The 18,711-nt window shown below is 36.6% G+C and overlaps 1 protein-coding gene across 1 annotated transcript in view; it reads left to right on the top strand.

Annotated features, from left to right (window-relative positions):
• ZDHHC17 (zDHHC palmitoyltransferase 17) overlaps positions 1-18,711 on the top strand; it is a 66,720-nt gene that overhangs the window by 16,066 nt on the left and 31,943 nt on the right. The window contains exons 2-5 of the mRNA XM_023932466.2: positions 1,751-1,854; positions 9,223-9,345; positions 12,614-12,691; positions 14,023-14,167. Coding sequence (XP_023788234.1) covers positions 1,751-1,854; positions 9,223-9,345; positions 12,614-12,691; positions 14,023-14,167 — 450 coding nt within the window. The remainder of the gene's footprint in view (positions 1-1,750; positions 1,855-9,222; positions 9,346-12,613; positions 12,692-14,022; positions 14,168-18,711) is intronic.

Here is an 18,711-nt window from a genome sequence, read left to right as displayed (position 1 = left end):
GGATTTGTTTTCCTCCTATCTGGAATAGGTATATTGCATGTTAGGAATACAAGTATGCTCAACTGAAGTTACTCAGTTTTTCAATAAATATTGAAAGTTTTCAGATTTGCAACTAGACTACTTTCTTGATATCTGAAGTTTTAACTGATACTCAAAGTTTTTAGACTTCTGTCAAAGTGGTGTTTCATCATGTTGCAATCTAGAAATACTTAAAATGCGGGTTTCAGACTTGATTTTATTTTTTAGTCTCTTTAAAAGAGATGATTTCTGTATTCATTTTAGAGTAGAAATTGTTATTTTAAAATAGCAGCAAAGATAAGTAACATCTGAGGGTTAGAGGACAGTTCACTTAAACTCCCATCCATTCCATGGAGAGCTGGTTAATGCTCCAGGAAGTATGAAAACACTTTGGCTCACTAGGCACAACTGGGCACAGAAAGAAGTTATTTCACATTGTGCCCAACATCTCCTTTTGCAGAAATTACTGCCCAGCTGAGTGAATATGAGAAATAGGAAGGCCTGCTCCTGCTGGCAATTGGAACTCTCCCTGGCTGTAGTACATCCCTTAGGCAGTTGAGCTAACAGGGCGACTTACATCGTTAGGGAGAGATAGTAGTGGAGATTCGTGACTGTGAATCCATGTTAAGGTTAGGTGCACTACATGATCTTCACTTATTTATCTTTATTTTAAAAAACAATTAGTATCTGGATAGTATAGTAATGAACAAGTTGATCTCTCATTTCAGTAACTAAGTGGAAGTTGAAACTGTTTTAATTAAACACCTTTCATAAGATGTTTAAAAGTTTTTCCAGGTTTAGATTAAAGATAATGATTCTTCTCATGGAAGTATATGCTGGGGAAAACTGAAAGTAAACAATACATTTTAATGAAATCAACTGAAATGCATTTTTAGAGCTTGCAGAGCTTGCTCCTTTATTTTTGCTTTTTCACCCATGTTGCAGTTTTCATGCTTTTTTTATGTAGCCATGAAGAATTGCATGGCTGATGCACAGAGGCAGTCAGCTATAGCATCTGCAACACTAGAAGACTGTCCAGAAGTTGTATAAAATTAATTGTTCGGTTTCAGCTTGCTGAGCTTTCATGTGTTTATAAAGAAAAATGGCGTGTTGCTGCCCTAGTGATGTGTTAATCCAGTGTTTGAATGTAGATTCCACAAAGGGAACCACTGAGCCTGGAAGTGTTGCACTTCATCAGCAGAACTAAGTCAGGGAGCTGTATCTACTGAAGAAAACGTCATGATCATGCCATTTACTTTTGAGACCCACAGCTTAAACATCCACATATAACCTCTGCTATTTGAAATGCAACATTTATTTGTAATAACAGAGTGAGACTTGGTCAGTTTATGGCAAATAGCTTTTCTACCTATATTATGTTGCCTTTTATAAAAGCAAAGTAAAGCAAACCAAAAAATAAAACCCCAAACCCAATACTATATAAAGGAATGTTCTTAGTTTTTGTTAGCCTTCTGTAAAAATACAAGTAGGAAAAAAGTGTAGGATTTGGCAGAACCCTGTGATTGCAAGTTGTGTTTTCTGTAAAGTGTTCGAAAAGTATACTGGGGAATATGGTGGCCTGCTTTTTAAAATGTAAAAATGTACCACTCTTACTTTTAGGTTGCTTTATAGTATATTAACTGTGTACTGGTTTTAGTTTTGCTTATAATTTTTTTTTTTTCTTAGAAACTTGTTAATTTGGGTGTTCTAAAAGCAAGTTTGTCTTTTTTAGGAAATAAAGCCTCAAAGCCATTACAACCATGGATACAGTGAATCGCTTGGACGGAAAAGCCACATTGATGATTACAGCACTTGGGACATTGTCAAAGCCACACAGTAAGTTTATTTTTGAATGTTAGATTTGTCTGTGTCTGTATCAGTTAGAAACAGTAAAACAGGTTGTTTGATCTGTGCAAAGTGGAAGATAAACTGTATTTTTCAGTCCAGTAAGGGAAGATTTCAGAAATAACCTCTACAAAATTGCTGTTTTGACAAATTTATGATTATTGTATAAAATATATGGGAGGAATTGTGGTAAGTTGTAAATATAGATGGTTGCTGGACAGATTGTTGGAAGAAAGCATGGTCCTGTTTGCAGTGCTGGACCATTCTTTCTGCAAAGAATATTTTAGAATATGTAGCCTAAATTTCCTGTGCTGCAGCTTGAGGCTGTGTCCTCTCAGACACACCTTTATTGAAGCATTTGCAAGGTTTTGAAGGCCATGTTATGAAAGATGTCTGTCATAAAGGGAAATACCTCTGAAATGTAGAAAATAAATCCACCAAATATCATAAGATGTGCAGTAAAACAAACAATGCAGCACTAGGTTAATTCAGTGTTCATGAAAAGATACTTTTTCTACTAAAATCATGTAGCTATTTGCATTTATAGAGGCATAATCTGTCACATCCATGTAGAAAAATAGGTGAACTTATCCTCTACCCTTTGTCCTCAAATATTAATATTCACTGAGATTAAAGTACCTGCTAGTTTTTCCTTTTTAGTTCAGCGCTAATGTAAGAAAGACGCCACAAATTTTTTTTTTTCCTAAAAGGGCCACTCATGAGTCTCCTAGAACTCTTCACTTAGGCAGGTCAGTAAGTTGAAGCAAAATGTAGCAAAATATAATAAGAACTGTTTTTAGTCTCTTGGCTTGGGTGGGATTTTTCTCCCAAGTCCAGTTTCTCCTGCAAAAAAATAATTAGTTATTTTATTCTTCCAACATACATGAAAATTGAGAGCATAGTTCCTTAAACCTTAAAGATCATGGTGAGAAAAATGGGATGAAAACATTTAAAGCTCATCTGTATTTCATATATGCTGTTTGAGTTTAGAATTATATTTTGACATGTTTTTATTGACAGTAGATTACACAGAGATAAAACAGTGTTCATTAAATACTGTGCTCAATTTTGTTTCTCAGCATGTAAGAATTAAGAGCTTGCAAACTCCTCCTGTTCTTCAATAAGTATTTGTATGTTGCTTCATATCTTACTGAACCATTTCAGTGCTTTATCGTCTTAATCTGTAGATTAGACGCTAATTAAGTTAACATGCTCATGCGGTACGAGCTACAAATATAATAACTTCTTGTAATCACATTAAGATTTTGTATGGAAAAGTGGTTTGGCTCATTGAAAAGAGTTTATTGGTATTTGTATGTTTTTATCCACTATGCTCCTCAAAAGTTCTCACAAAGACCTGAGTCCCTAAGCATATTTTGTATCAAATATAATCAGCCTCTGTATTCTGTAGAAACTTCTGCTGGAGTAAAAATCATAGTGTTTTGTTTTAGTACCAATTCAGACAAAGAACACTTTTCACTGACTTTGTTGCAAACATGTCTAATTGCATCTAGGTAGCTCTAAAAACTGCGTTGTCTCGGCCCTTCATGTTGCAGATGTTAGAACATGTGTAATTTTTTGGCATTTTACATTTGGTTATAGCAAAATTGTTTGGTTCATAGGAAGTCTCTACTGTGTTTCTGAGGGCAGAAGCAGGCCACTCATCTGTATTTGAAAAACTGTTTTCAGTTGAATAGTAAGAAAGTCATCCATGCTTGCCTGGGGTTTTGTTCCTCTCTGTTATTCAGAGCTCTCACTGGAGCTCCAGGGAGGGAATGGAGTCTTATTTAAAAAAACAAACAAACAAAAAACTGTCACAAGTGATTGAAAAGTGAAATTTAATGGTGCTATGTTGGGTACATTTATTTCTATTGTCTGGCTGTAGTAGCCCTCTGTCATCCAAGGCAGCAGTCATAACTTTTAATATGATGTCTTGGGAAGTGTTCTGTGTTAACAAAGTTGCTACCTTTGTTTTGTTTTAAATCTTTCAAGCTGAGAAACTGATAAGTAGCTACAGTTCTCAGGTAGAGAAGCATGTGATGGGCTATCATTAGGAGAGCAAAATCTGAGACACATTAATCCTCACATTGTGTTCCTCTGTTCTGTTGAGAGTGAATAGACACTTTTGGCTTGTAGGGAGTTTGATCAAATTCCAGCTTTGTTGAAAGTAAGTTAAATGACCATTATGAACATGGGTATTAAACATTAATGGTATTAATAAGTGCTTTTGTGACGTTTGGAAGATTGATTCCTTGTGCTCAAGTATTATGACTTCATTATCACAAGATTAACTTTTCTGTTAAGTTTTATTCAGTGAAATCATTCAAAATGAAGTTGTGTGCGTTGTGAAATAGTGCAGCATAAAATATGAATTATGTTGAATCTTGCCAAGGAAAAAAATGTTGGATGCATGCTTTTTTCATTACTATTTCTCATCAGTCATAGGGTAACTGATTAAAAAAAAAAGGTATATATGGAATAATTAAAATTGGTAAGGGTTGGCCAAAGGAACAGTTACTCCTGGCTCTTCTCTACGACTCACAGGAGAGAGTGGACAGGCTGTGACACAGATGCACGTCCAATATTTCTGATTATTTGTGCCTATGGGGTTGATTATAATGGTGAAAGTGAAATGTACCTGACTTACCTTCATGTGGAAGGATGGGACTTTTTTAATGACATTAGTAATATGGCCACAACTGTCTAGACAATTTAGGGCTTTGAAACAGTACTTAAGAGATGGATTTCTTTTGTCTTTCAACACTGCTTTTAATGGTCTATTAAGCAGCTCTCCAGTTAAACCTTTTCTGTTGAAAACAAAACTTACTGTCTTACTGTAAACACTAAAACCTTGAGAAAGTGTTAAAGGCTTTGTTAGTATTTACCACCATTATTCATGGGAATGAGATTTCCAAAGAGAAAAAAGATCGTTTTTCGGTTAATTGCATTTCCAGTTCAAGCAGCTTTGATCTGAGTTATAAAGATAGCAAGATGAGGGAGTGAGCTCCTGGTTTACCTACTCTTTGTTGGCATGGTGATGTGCTCACTGTAGAGAGATTCCTTCCTTTTATTGTGGCCAGATTTAATGTTAATCATACTGCAAAGCTGGCTGTGTCTATTTTCAAGAGTCTATATGGTTGTAGACAAAAGAATAGAAAATGGATTGCATACTTAAAATGCAGAAGGCAGTAGGGTACTGTTTTTCAAAGTATTAAGGTCAGAATATCTTTAACCTGCAATGACAAATAAAATGTTACAGGTTAGTTATGGAAATGGCTTAGAAACTGTGTTAGCAATATGAGCTTGCACAATGGTATTTTTGTCCTGGACCAATCCTATTTCTTTCAGAACAAGACAAGCTCAATAATATGCTTTAATTATGCTCCATATTGATGTTTACAGCATCACCCTCTAGAATTCACTCAGATGCTGAATATTTGTTAGATTCATGTATTAATATCCTGTGAATATTTCAGCCTTACTCTCCATTACTCTTGAAGGGCATAGAGCCCTTTATAACAACATTACAAGTGTGATTATGCTGAGTGTCTGAAATAGGTGACTTTGTCATTTTCTAACCTAACAGTGCATCATGAACCTTTGGAGAAGGCAAGGTGAAGTCAGCTGCAGCAAAGTCATGGAACAAGACTGTAGGTTGTATGTGAGAGAAGAATGCTGCACTTCTGGGACAGAGCTGAAGAGACCATAGCTGCAGCAGATTCAGTGTTTTGTTTAGTTGTAGAGAGCCTGCTGTTTCCAGGAAGAGGAGCAAATTGTTGTAAATTCCTAGCATTTTTGCCAGGCAGATTTTGTCTGTCAAGATCCTTAAGTCCTCTTCTGACAATAAATTGAAGATTCATGAAGTTGTACCTTGTGTGCAGCATCTGTAGTAAGCAGTTATGACTGAGTTCAAAATACCAAATGTAAATTGCTAGGAACACACAACCCGAGGGTGACTTAAATTAAAAAATTGCTGTCTACCTCATTCTCAGTATCACTTTTGGAAAAAACCTTGTTTTCCTGTAAAGGCTGTTTTGGTGTATTGCAGAGTTTAATGTTCTGTTTTGTGGTCACGTACTGTGACTTGCAGACTGCCTTCTAGTGGGAAGAATGGGAAGTCTGTGATGCTAAGCCCGAAAGAAGGAATCCATTCCTACTATTCCTTCTTGTGTCTAAAGCCATGGCAGCTGTCTTTGCCCAGGGCCTCACCGCAGTGTACAGGTGAATTCTAGAGGGAGGTCTTGTTAACATCAGTGGAGCATAATTGGAGTGTTCTATGGGAACTGGCAAGAGCATTCTGCCTCAACAGGCTGCAGGGTCACCTGTGGCAGCTTTCCTTTGTTTTCATACCTCTTAAACCATATTCTTTAGAAAGTAGCATCACTTCTTCTGTGAGACTGGAGTTTTGCTTTTAATTAAATAACCTGACAAATAACCTCTCCAACCTCTCTCCCACAAAAGCCCCTAAAGAATAATCACCCCTCTTCCCCCTTCCCTCAAGATTGTCATGGTGCTTCCTGGTTATACCTATCTTGGCAGCATAGTCTAACAGAAACTTGTGTAACAATCAAAGGTTTCTTTCAAGGAGATTCATTTTGTGTTGTGTAGTCAACTTGACAGGGCACTTGACAGTGAAGTTTGCTGTAGCTGACCTGTAGTGATGTAGTGGTTTTACTGCTGGGCAGCTGAGCCCCCCACAGCTGTTCTCTTGCTTCCCTCTGCTGGGATGGAGAAATTGACCAAAAGGGTAAAGATAAGCGAAGTTTAAATGATAAAGCAAAAGCTGCACACACAAGCAAAGCAAAAAATGGAATTCACTCACTGCTTCCCATGGGCAGGCAGGTGTTCAACCATGTCCATGTAATATTTACTTGGGAGGACAAACACCTTCACTCCAGATGGCCCTCCTTTGTCCCTCAGCTTTTATTGTTGAACACACTGCCATGCAGTATTGGATATCTCTTTGGTCAGTTGACATCAGCTGTCCCTGCTGTGTGCCCACCCAAGTTCTTGTGCACCCCCAGCCTGCTCGCTGGTGGGGCAGCTTGAGGAGCAGCAAAGGTCTTGATCCTGTGTAAAGACTGCTCAGCAATAGCTAAAATATTGGTGTGTTAACACTGTTTTGCTCACAAATACTAAACATAGCCTCATAGGAGCCACTCAAAAGAAGAGTAATTTAACCCCACCCAAACAAATGTATGTAAGGAAAATCCTAATCCATTGCATGAAAGTTTTACATGGTTGCTTCTTGCATTTTATATGAAGTCAACATTATTGTATCCTTGTGCTCTTAGTATTTTTCCAATAACTCAGAACATTTTATTTTAAAAATTTTTAGTTGTTTTGTACTGCTTACTTAAGCAGGATGAGAGTCAGCTATACTTAGCCTTAGGTAGTACATTTTTTTAAGCTGGTGACTGTTAAACCTAATAGCAGAGCTTAGGTGAATTATTAGTCACATTATGGTTTCAGTTTGTAGTTTAAGTGAAGGCAGCAGGCCATCTCCAGCAGGAAGGAGTGTCATAACAGCTGACTGGAGTAGAACAGCTTGTCAACAAATAGTTGCATTGACATTCTATATGACTCACTTTTCAGGCTGCCTTCAGACACTGTAATATGGCAGTGTGATACTGTAGGAAGATCAGAATTTGCTGTCCTGGTTTTGGAAGTCCTTATTTCTTCCATCTCTCCTTTCTCTTGCCTCCTTGTTCTTGCCTGACCTGCCTTTTCTAGTCGTAGCCTGTTTCAGTGGCCCTTCCAGCTGACATGAGAAGTCACTTAGCCCACTTAGAACCGTACCTGTTTTCCTAGCAGTTACATGTGTCTGAGTATGTATATTTTGTCTAGCTGGTTGCATATTTTTTAAGTCATTGTAACACAAACTTCTTCTTTACACCTGCCCCAACATATTAAAAAAACCCCTTTGTTGTCAAAATTGTTCATGGCTGCTGCTTTTTTACTTAGTATGAAGGGACACATTTTAGCAGTGTGTTACCAGTTGGTATATACTGTATGCAATAGTCTCTGTTCTGATCTCTTGTAATGTTTGAAAAGACAGTATGACAACAATTTCCAGCATTTTTCTTAGTTTCCCATGCAGCTTTCCTAAGAAATTGAAAACAACATGATCTACGTGGGCTGTTATATCTAGTACTTTTTTAATAGTATCCAACTAATTTCTGTGCTTCAAATCTGTGATAGGCTTAGAAAGCATTCCTGAGTTTTGTTGGCTTGAGTCATTTGATCAGTCATTATGGGAGCGCCATCCAGATTGAGGTTCTATTCAAATACATGAAAGAAAAAGTAAGAATGGTAACTACCCTAGGAAGAAGGTCTCTGCATCACTTATGCAAGCTGATCAGGTGGAACAGAAGAGCCTTTTCTAAGGTTGTCTCTTCAGAAAGTAGAACATAGAAGCAGCATGAGGAAAACTTAACTAAGTTCCAGCTTTGATAGGCTGTTAAAATTCTGTTTTAGCTGAAGTCAGCTATCACAAGGCATTGACCTTGATTTCAAGGAATTCCCACATTCTCCTCCTTGAGACTTGAGAAATCCCTATGGCATGCACATATTTTTTGAAATGTAATCTTTACTTGCTTTTCTGCACTGCATTTTTGACACTAAAAATAGGTGGTAAAACATTGTAAACATCAAGGCAAAAAATATTTAATTTTGGAGTTACTCCTCTATTGAATGCCTGAGTGATGTTTATGCTTCCTGATTTGTTTCAAGTTTCAAATACATGCAGAATATTTTTTCAAATAGCAGTACATCACATTTAATACTTCTCTGTAATAAAAGAAAAAAGTTCGTATTAATGTACAGAATTTCAAAGTGTCCTAGAAAAGAAAATGGTACTAACTTGTATCAGAGAGATTACTGTTTGTTGTCTTGAGAAGACAAATGGGAAATACTTGAGCTGCAAGTATTTGTAATAGTCTTGATGCTCTTACCTTCTGAATTTTAGGAAGATACTGTCAAATCAGCTAAGTTTTATTTTGTCTTCAAGACCTGGAAAGGAAGGAGAACTGAAATGGGAGGAAGAAATGTAGTGGAGTCCCTGGGAAGTGAACAGTTACTTAAATTTAGTATACTATTGGTAGATATTTTGCCTTGCTCTGCAGTACAGTTTTCTGTGGACAAAAGTTTTCTGTAATACCTTGATTTGATTAATGTAACTTTTGCCAGTGGAAGTTTCTTGTTGCAAGACATTTGTAATCATACAGAAAAGGAAAATAAAGTTGCTTCTTAATTTCTCCTCTGTTGAAGATTTTGTATTGTCATGAAAAGTATGGTATTTGCTGAATGCATTTTAATCTAAGGTAAGCATTTTGACAAATCTTATTTTCTTTCTTCAAGATATGGAATATATGAACGATGTAGAGAGTTGGTGGAAGCTGGTTATGATGTTCGACAACCAGACAAAGAAAACGTAACGCTTCTCCACTGGGCTGCAATCAACAACAGGATAGATCTGGTGAAGTATGTATTACACTTCAAGTAAAACAAAAATTAATTATGTCCTTAAAAATGTTGATTTCTTCTACTAAGATAACTGAATGTCTTTAAATTTCATGTGTCTAATTTGTCCTTTTTTCCTTGACAGTATGTCAGTGCTCTTGTCTGTTAATGCATCTCTACCACTGAGACATGCAGCATTACATTTTCTTCCTGCTGCTTACTGGAGTTCATGTAACTACTGATGTGTCTAGCTCTATCTAAAATTTCCTTCTCTTGATGCAGTTCTTGCACTTCAGATTCCTCTCTCTCTAGGGGATCTTGAGTTTTTTGTTTATATCACTCACCTTATTGTGTGCTCGATCATTCTCTCTTTGCAAGGCACTAGTTAATTTTATTTCCTCAGAACTAAATTATTTAGTGTTTTTTCTTTTTGTTCAAGCCTATCACATCTTTCCCCAATGTTCTCAATTTCTCCATTATGTGCAGTGAATAATTTCATTGAATATGTTGGCTATTAAGCTTGGTACTACAGAGATAAAGTTGTCTATTCTTGTGATACTAGATCATGGTGCTTAGTGGCAAACTACACTGTGTAAGGAAGTGGCAAAAAACTATGTAAAATTTTTCCAGTGAACCAGCTTAGCAGCTTGTCTGTGAGGAGTGCAGGCTTGGAGTTAGACTTCTCTTATTTTCAGTATTTCTTCATCCCGTCTATTGTGAGACTTGAGATTCAGTGTAGATAACCGTTAAAACCTATTGATACGGAAAACTACAGAACCGTTTCATATTTCTGTGGAATCAGGGATGAGTGTTTACAATAACATTCTGTTTTCATCACGACACTGATCGATTGGTATCTCTTCGACTGAGTTTTGTAAAAATGCAAAAAATGACCTTACGTCCCTATAGTTACTTCCTACATTTCCCCATGCCCTGTGCTGAGCTTTCTGCAGACAAGGATTTCTCTTCTACTTTTCCTTCTTCTGGTAACAGTGACTGCATGCCCTTGGCTTCATCAAGCACTGAATGCAAGCTGAGGTAGTTTTCAAATGCCTGCCAAAGACTTAGTGATCCTAATGTGGAGATCAGTGGAAGTATTTTCTTCTTAAGGAAATCTCTTATGAGATCTGCTTGCTTTGAGTATAAGTAGTTTGCTTAAATAGGACTTGCATGCCTGGCATCTTCTAGTGGAAGCTTAGATGACTCACTGAGAGTGGGATTGCCCAGTTCTTTCTTTCTGCAGGGACCTTCTCACCTAGCACAAATTTCCTTCTGCAAGTTCTGCTTTAGACAAGGAGATCAAGTTCTCAGTCTGGTTTTGCAGAAAAATCTTACTGTTTTTGTATACTGGAACCAAAATGCAGTGATAAATCTCAACCAAGTCTAAAAGCACCCTTTAAGAAACATAAAATGTTATTCAATACACCATCTGGCAGGAGATTGTCGCCTTGTCTTATCCCAGTTGTCAAACTGCAAATTCTTCCTTCTAAATAAAACCTACTAACCAGTAAGCAGTTCTGCTGTCAGTAGAATCTGAATGTATTCTGCCTTTCTGCAAGGACCAGTATTTGAATGAAGACAATCTGTTTAGTGTTCACCTCCCTATGAGTGGCTGTCACATCAGAGAGATGAGTCCAAGCTTTGACTGTGAATTTCTCTGTGCTGTCTTCTTATCTAGGCTAGATTTCCTTTGGAGCTCCTTTCCAAAGGGGAGTAAATAGCTCCTCAGTTGGTAGCTGATACTTCACTGTAACAAAATGACTTTGTTTCTTGGCCATACAATGTGCTTTGTGTTTTCACCGAAGTGGGAACAAGACTTTCACAAAATCTTTGTTTTTTCTCATGAAGAAATAAAAAAAAAAACTTCTGCAGAAATATGTCAAAGTTCTGTTCTTTTGGTGTTGGAGACCAGTGGAGACTGGCCTGCATCAATCAGAGCAGATCTTGTTTGTCTTTCACACTGTTTTTTTCACTTTTGCAAATCTGTTGAAGTACTCCATTGTGTCTGATGGCTGTAAAGCAACTATATAAAAACTTCGTTAGATGTGTTTAGTCTGACACGCATTTTTCCGTTTCAGTTCATAAAGGTTCCTAAAAGGGCTGTTTTTGAAAAATCATTCTCTGAATCAATAAGCACTCTAGAAAATGAAGGTAGTTACTTAAGAGTAGCTATTTTTTCAAGTTGTTCTGTTTGTTGCCCTTCTTCTTGCCATGTCTTGAAACAGTAGAGTTTGAGATACCGGAAATTCAATGTTGAGGATTTGAAGGACAGCTCATGTGGGTGCGGGAGCAGTGTTTATATATAACTGACAGTATTTTCAAAGTGAAAAGTCTCTAGGCACAGGTACTTGAAATGTGCAAACACTTAAAAATCTATAGCTAGGTAGTACTTTTCAAAGGCTAGACAGTGGTGAATGAAAAACTAGAAGCCTTCTGGGAAGGCCTGTATTTAGAAACTTTAATTTCTTTCTAAATTGTGCATTTTCTTTCACAAAGGAAAAGTAATCTTGCCAGTTTAATGTCCCAGATAAAACAGCAATGAAGACAGTTCACAGAAACATTATAAATGACTATGAATATGAATTGTTGCTGTTAAAAATAGGTAACTTCTTTTGTTTTTACAGATATCTCATCGTTGAAAAAATGTTCTTGAGGGAAAAATAATTTCTGTCCCACCATTTAGAAATATTTTTAAGTACTCAGATAATTTTTGTCCTTTGATTAATAACAATTGCAAAATATGTAAAAATCTCAGTCTTTCACTAAATGTGTATTTTAACTGGGATCTCTGGGATCGATGACTTCAGCAGGGTTATTCCACTGATGATATAAGCTGCAATTCTAATGGTATATAATTTTACTATTTAGGCAAAATTCTCTAAAAATGATAGCCTTTTAGCACCATAATATTTTACCAGTAATTCAGAATTGTATTTAATGCAACAACCCCATAATATTTAAGAATAGTTTATTAAATACTTCTGTGCTAGCACAGTTTGTACTACTGAATATAGCAATTATTCTGTTTTACCTTAGAATAAAACTAGGAAGTAGCATAATGTTTGAAACACAGTAGGAGGCATCTCAAGTCCCCCAACCCATGTCAGAAATGCAAGAAAGTTGAAAGTACATGCATGACCTCTAAAAAGGATAGGTTATATGAGTGCAAAAAAAGATTCTGATCTTATGATCTCCAACTGCCTATTTTGTGTAACATCAAACAGGCTTATTTGTGTCCTTTCTATTTAACCAAAAAAAGCAATCATGTTTACTATTTCTGTTATTCCAGATACTATATATCAAAAGGTGCTATTGTTGATCAGCTTGGAGGAGATTTAAATTCTACACCACTTCACTGGGCTACACGGTAGGAAAAAATCTTCTGAAATTTTTTTCTCTGTTTCTTTGCTGAACATGGAGTACTGATAGTTTTATGAAATTTTTGTATTTTATGGGAATACTTTGTACTAGAATTAATTCAATCTTTGATAACTGGGCTCACTGTGAATGTAGTATGTTTGAACTAAAGGAGCTTTCAGCATTTTTGATATAGTTGAGGATGATTGCTCTGATAGGAAAACAAGTTAGCCATACTCTTACTTCTGAGATCTTATTTTTGTCAAGTCATATGAAGTTCAGTGTCACTTTTGCAGATGGGTCGTGGGATGATTTTGTGTGACATTGTCCTTGCAGTGTTCTATTGCATATGTGGATTCTTTTAAAGATGTACTTAAAATCAGGTTTCTTGTAAAGAAGATGGTCAGAGAATGATCAGTGGCTGGAAAAATTGAAGACAGCCTTCAAGCAGTAGCTGCTATTGCAGACATCCACCTGGAAATAGGTGGGAAAGAAAGTGTCCATATTAATATTTTTAACTGTAGATGGCAAAAGGAAACATGGAATATTAGCTTTTAGAAGATTTAATGTGTCAAAATAATCTATTTGCTGAAGGTGAGGACTTGCTTGTTAGCCTTTATTAAAGATTTTAGCTTCCATATTTCTTTTTGTTACAGAACACAAGTCTGTGATTCTTTGTTAATGGCACAAAATCTTGACTGGATTTCCTGGTGTTCATTCATAACAGTAATCAGTTCTGGGAAGCATAGTCCAAAGCAGCTTCTGTAAAATTGAAAAGGTCTTTTGTTCATGTCACAAACTGTGTACTGACACCTAGGCACTGTGTCTAAAAGAAGGCTATGCCTATGCTCATTATGCCAAAAAGATACATAAACTTTTAAGACAGTGTGGGGGAAATGCAGACCTTCAGTTTTCCTTTTTTTCTCCTATTTTTGTTTTACTACAGTTTTTAATCCCCACAAAAGTGAGAGTATCTAGCCAGTTTGACATCTCTTAAAATAGCAGGTTTCATATGTGATTTGTAACAAGTCATAGTAGACTAGATTTCTCAAATATAGCTTGATTTTTTTGTCGACTGTCTTTTTTGCTATGCAGTACAGTTAAGCAAATTGCATGTGATGAGTGCACTATATGCATAGAATTTCTCATGTGAATGAGTTTGCTTACTCACTTGGAGACTCAGATCGTGGCAGTCGCGGTTTTTAAAGTACGAGTTAAAGTGTGGGAATTCTGATAGTGTAATTAACTGCTAAACATACATGTATTTCATTATGCAAATTTTAATAGTTTTCCTGCATATAGTTACTCAGTTGTTTGTTTTTTGTGTTTTGTTACATTTAGGCAGGGTCACTTATCCATGGTTGTACAGCTGATGAAATATGGGGCAGATCCGTCGCTAATTGATGGAGAAGGATGTAGCTGTATTCATTTGGCTGCCCAGTTTGGACATACTTCGATTGTTGCTTACCTGATAGCAAAAGGACAGGTAAATTTTAAGTAATACCATATTTAAATAGATTCTACTAAAATTTAGAGTAGGAACACAATTGAAACTTAATCCTGTCATTAAGGAAATGCAAAATATTTGCTTGAATAAATAGAAAAGTAATTCCATGTCCTTTCTTTAGACTGCAGTGTTGATGTGCCACCTATTAAATTAATTCCTGCAACAGTTGTCTGAGTACTTTGGCTTTATTCACACCTGTTTAATGTAGTATGTGGAAATTCTAATTCTTTAATGAATTTAATCTTTAAATGTAATTCTGACAATGGTAGCAAGCGTTGTGGAATTCTTCATAGAATCATTACTTTTACATGGATAAAGAATCTAGTGACACATCAGTCAACAACTTCTAATTTATTGCTGTTCCTAGTTATTTCCATGTATAAATATAAATAGAAAACAAAACAACCCCAAACCTTCTTGCTAGCCGCTTATATTACTGCTACATCTGTAAAGTATGTATATGTGTATTCATTACTGTTCCTGTTATGTCCCATCTGTCATTCTTCCTGCTCAAAAACTTGATACTGTTTGCTACACACCCTGCACTGTAATTTGTAGATTTATTCACCCATAGACATGTGCCTGAAGCACAAATTTGATTTACTGTGTAAACCATATAGAAGAGTTAAAGCCCTCCTCTTGTATGCCAGTCCTGCTAATGCTGTTCACACTTCTGTCTTCTGCTTATTCTTTCAAATACCGAGTGAGATATGATCCAGTGAGTCATGTAGAATATGAAATCAGTGAGTTTGGTCTGTGTGAAACAAATACTAAATTTGCTGCAGAAAATTACTTATACCTGTGAAAAACCTCAAGCTATTGTTCCAGGCAGTATTCAGTTTATATCTGTTTGTTACTTAGTGTATGATAAAGAGTAAGCTAGGCAAAAACAGAGTCTGATCCTATTTTGTATAATTGCTGTTTTGTAAGAAATAATTGGAATGTGTATTTATGAGGAGCAAGTTTGGTATTTTCTTCTCAAATTAGGTATAATTGTATGTGGGTTTTATGTTACTAGAAAAATCTTGCTGATATTATACAAGTGTGAACTTGTTTGAAGCATAGCATTAATAAAGTCCTAATAGCCTTTAAATTACCGTGATTATAAAGTCTCCCTGTGTTTGTATTCCTGTTTCTATACAGATTTGTCCAGTTTATTTGAACATACAGTGTTTCAATTCAAAGCTGTATGTCTTTACATACATAAAGACACAAAAATCACCTTGAAGTTTAAAACCTGCTAGTTTGAAAACAGCTCTTAAAACACTGATTTTTATTAAATCCCTTAAATATTTTCAAGTGTTTTTGATATTCTTTCTGTGATATAAATTTAAATTAATTTTAACAGTAATTTTTCACAGCATTTCAAAAAGTCCAACTTTTAAAATTATGTATTGATTTGTATGTTTAAAATCTAGCAAAATCAATAGCATTTTAATAACAATCCCTAAAATGATAGTTCTCTAGCTATATGACATACAACTACAGAAACTACATAATTTATCTAAAAGCTGTGGGAGATACATGATTCTGTTTTTTAATTTTCCTTTAATTAGTACCGAGGTTATTAATCTCTTCCCTTTATTTCTTCCCCTACTTTCTTTGTGGTGCTGAGATTTGGATTTGGAAACTTGAACTGCTTTTGCTTCTGTGGGTTTACCAATATTCTGCTAATTATTTTCCTTTCGTCTGTACAGAGACCAGGTTCACTTATATCTAAAGAGCAGGTTCCTTCTTCTGAACCTAATTCTAGTACCTGTGTGGCAAATGACAGCTAAATAAATGTCAAAATAAGGGTCAGTGTAGGCTGCTGTCCTATTTTAGTTCGTATCTTGATGTCTTTGTGGATGAGTGTGGTCAAAGAAAAGCCAATGTTCATAACTGAATAGAAGACTGACAGCTGGATTAAGTAATTGCTCCTAATTTCTATCTTGTCCAGTTTTGAGACAGAACTGAAACCCAACTTCAGTGTTGTTGTTTCACTTTCTTCTGGGCTGCAGCAGCCAATGGTAAAGTTTGTAATCTGAGGCGTGAGTCCAGCCTTCCAACTTCGTGAGTGTGGCAAAGGGGAAGAACTCTTGGCCAGATGCCCTCTGGCTTTGATTGGAAGTGAACCCACTTTCGTGCCAGCAAGTACTACTCAATCACAGATAATGAGTGACTGTGATGTTGCTCATAGGGTTGTATCATGTAAGAAGTACTCTAGTTCTGAAATTATAGTTTAACTATTTCATACTCATTGTTCAACTATCACTCTCATAGTTTAACTAGCACTTACTCATCAAGTGCATTATTTTTTATTCTCAGAGTTGCAATTTTGTATGTTAACTACTGTTTCAAGCTGTGTTGGGTCACCTGCTGAGCTAGGGCCTAGAAGTAGGTGGCGTCTAGGCTGGGAGATGCCAGAGTGGTACCAGCAGCCCTGGTTAGTGGTGCTGTGATTGATGAGCAGTGGATACCAAATTACCACATAAATGCCAAACTACCACATGCTCCTAAGCATTGTCACTTCAGTTGCTGAGGTGAGGAATGCACTATATGCAGGAGGAAGGAGAGGCTCCTTCTCTCCACCAAGTTCAGGCCAGCATTAAGACACTGAATCAAGTGTTTGATTTCCTAGACCAACTTAGAGCACATTGCTTAGAGAATTACAAGTCCAGTTGTGTTCTTATGACTGTCAAGACTGAATGTGTGTTTGATGGACTAGGTATTGAGAACAGAGCTTTTGTTTGAAGGAATGAGGTAGGTTTAGTTCTGTGTGTTATCTTCCTTATTGGTCTGTGCTCTGTTCTGTGGTAATTTTACAAAGTCTCTGCTTCTGTGGAAATGTTACAAAATCTCTGCTTCTAGTCAGTAACTAGCACATTTTTTCTAAATTAAGAAATATTGTCAGACTTACATGAGCCTTACTGATAAATCTTCTTTACTATATGCTTTTAAAGCCTTTTTTCCTTTCTCTGGGAAGCAGTTCATGTGAAAGGGATCTTTTCCTTATGGAGAATAGGATTCTGAACAAGGATGTGATGGGTCTTTTCTGTGAAGGTCTGTGTTTTGTGAAATAAGCAGTAATGGTTCTAAAGAGGATCAAACTCCTGGTTTCTTTCTGTGTGATTTAATGTAATTCTGAGTGGGATCTCTTGATGCAGTATGTGCTTTTGGAAAGGCTGTATTGTATCACAGTACCAGTTTGATGGCTGCTTGTTAAATGTCCTGGTAAGCCTAATGCTGCTCCAATCTCTAACTGCTCTTCAGAATCCTTTCTTGTCAAGGCTTGCTTTCAGAAAGTAGTTTTAAAAAGCAGAAGAGTTTCTGCAACTCCTTTTCATGCAGAAAACTTTCTTCCCAGTATTTTTCCCTCTGAAAGCTTTTTGTGCCATCTTGTATTAGTATCATAGGATTAAGTCTGGTTATCTTTGCATGTGCAAAGCCTTTTCTCTTTCAGAACCATAGTTGTTGTACTTTAAAAACAAGAGTAAAATTTGCCAGTTGTGATGTACAGAATTCACACTTTGAACCACATGCAGAGGGCAGCAGTACGTGCAATTTTTGATCATTGCATCACTTATGGTTGGAATCTTTGGTTCTTGCAGTGCTTTTAGCATGTCCTAACAGCACAGGCACACCCCTCCATGAGCACTGATCTGTCACTGAGAATTAAATAAGTACCTGTTGGGACACAGCAGAATGGAAGAGGAGTCTGTTAATATAAACCACTTGCTGAAGGTTTACTTTTTTGCCTCAGCCCTCTCTTTGGTAAAACACAGGAACAGAGCTTCCTTTCTAAAATGTCTCACTTGATCTGTGGTTATAATAATGATCTGGAGAAATAACAAGGAATTTTTTATGAGAGGTTTGTTGGAGTGTTTGTCTGCTATCCACAGCTACATCTTTGTTTCATCTGTACAATAGTGTGCAGGTCAATCTTAGCTGCTTTGCCTCTCATTAAAGTTCCTTGGAAAAGGTATCTGCTTCAGCCAACAAAGTAGCTCAGTATGAGTAGTAGCTCATGCCTAGGTATTTTATGTGCAGGGAATACTCTGGAGCTCATGGGTTTGGGTTTTCTCTTTTAGCTGAGAACTAAAAGCCTAGTGTGCAAAGTGTAGTTCGGTTTTGTCAGGTGGAATCATTGAAGGAATTGTTCTACTTATATCCAAACACGTTCCTACTGTCACAAAGAGGTGCTTTTCTATATGAAATCTAAAGATGAAAGAGATTGTTCATGTTGCAGGAATTTGTACAATCTTCCAAGTATGTTGTTCACACAGTGTGAGCTGTGAGTCAGTCGTGCTTCTCAAGAGTGAATTAACTTGAGATTGGGCTGTGGTTCTAACTTCCTTCATGATTTCAGCTACAGGGGGTTAAAGGCAATGCTAGCAGTTGCATGGTCCTGGTTGGCACACAAGGATTAACCTACAGGTACTGCAGGTAGACAGAGTTGGATCCTGATCTCAAACCATGTGACTCTTCTGAACAAACAGTACAAGAAAGTAAATTAAGTAACTGTTCTCCTCCTCTATCAACGG

This window comes from Cyanistes caeruleus, chromosome 4 (genome assembly GCF_971803275.1).
Source record: "Cyanistes caeruleus chromosome 4, bCyaCae1.hap1.1, whole genome shotgun sequence".
In the NCBI taxonomy this organism is placed as follows: domain Eukaryota; kingdom Metazoa; phylum Chordata; class Aves; order Passeriformes; family Paridae; genus Cyanistes; species Cyanistes caeruleus.
This window is presented reverse-complemented; position numbering and strand designations above follow the sequence as displayed.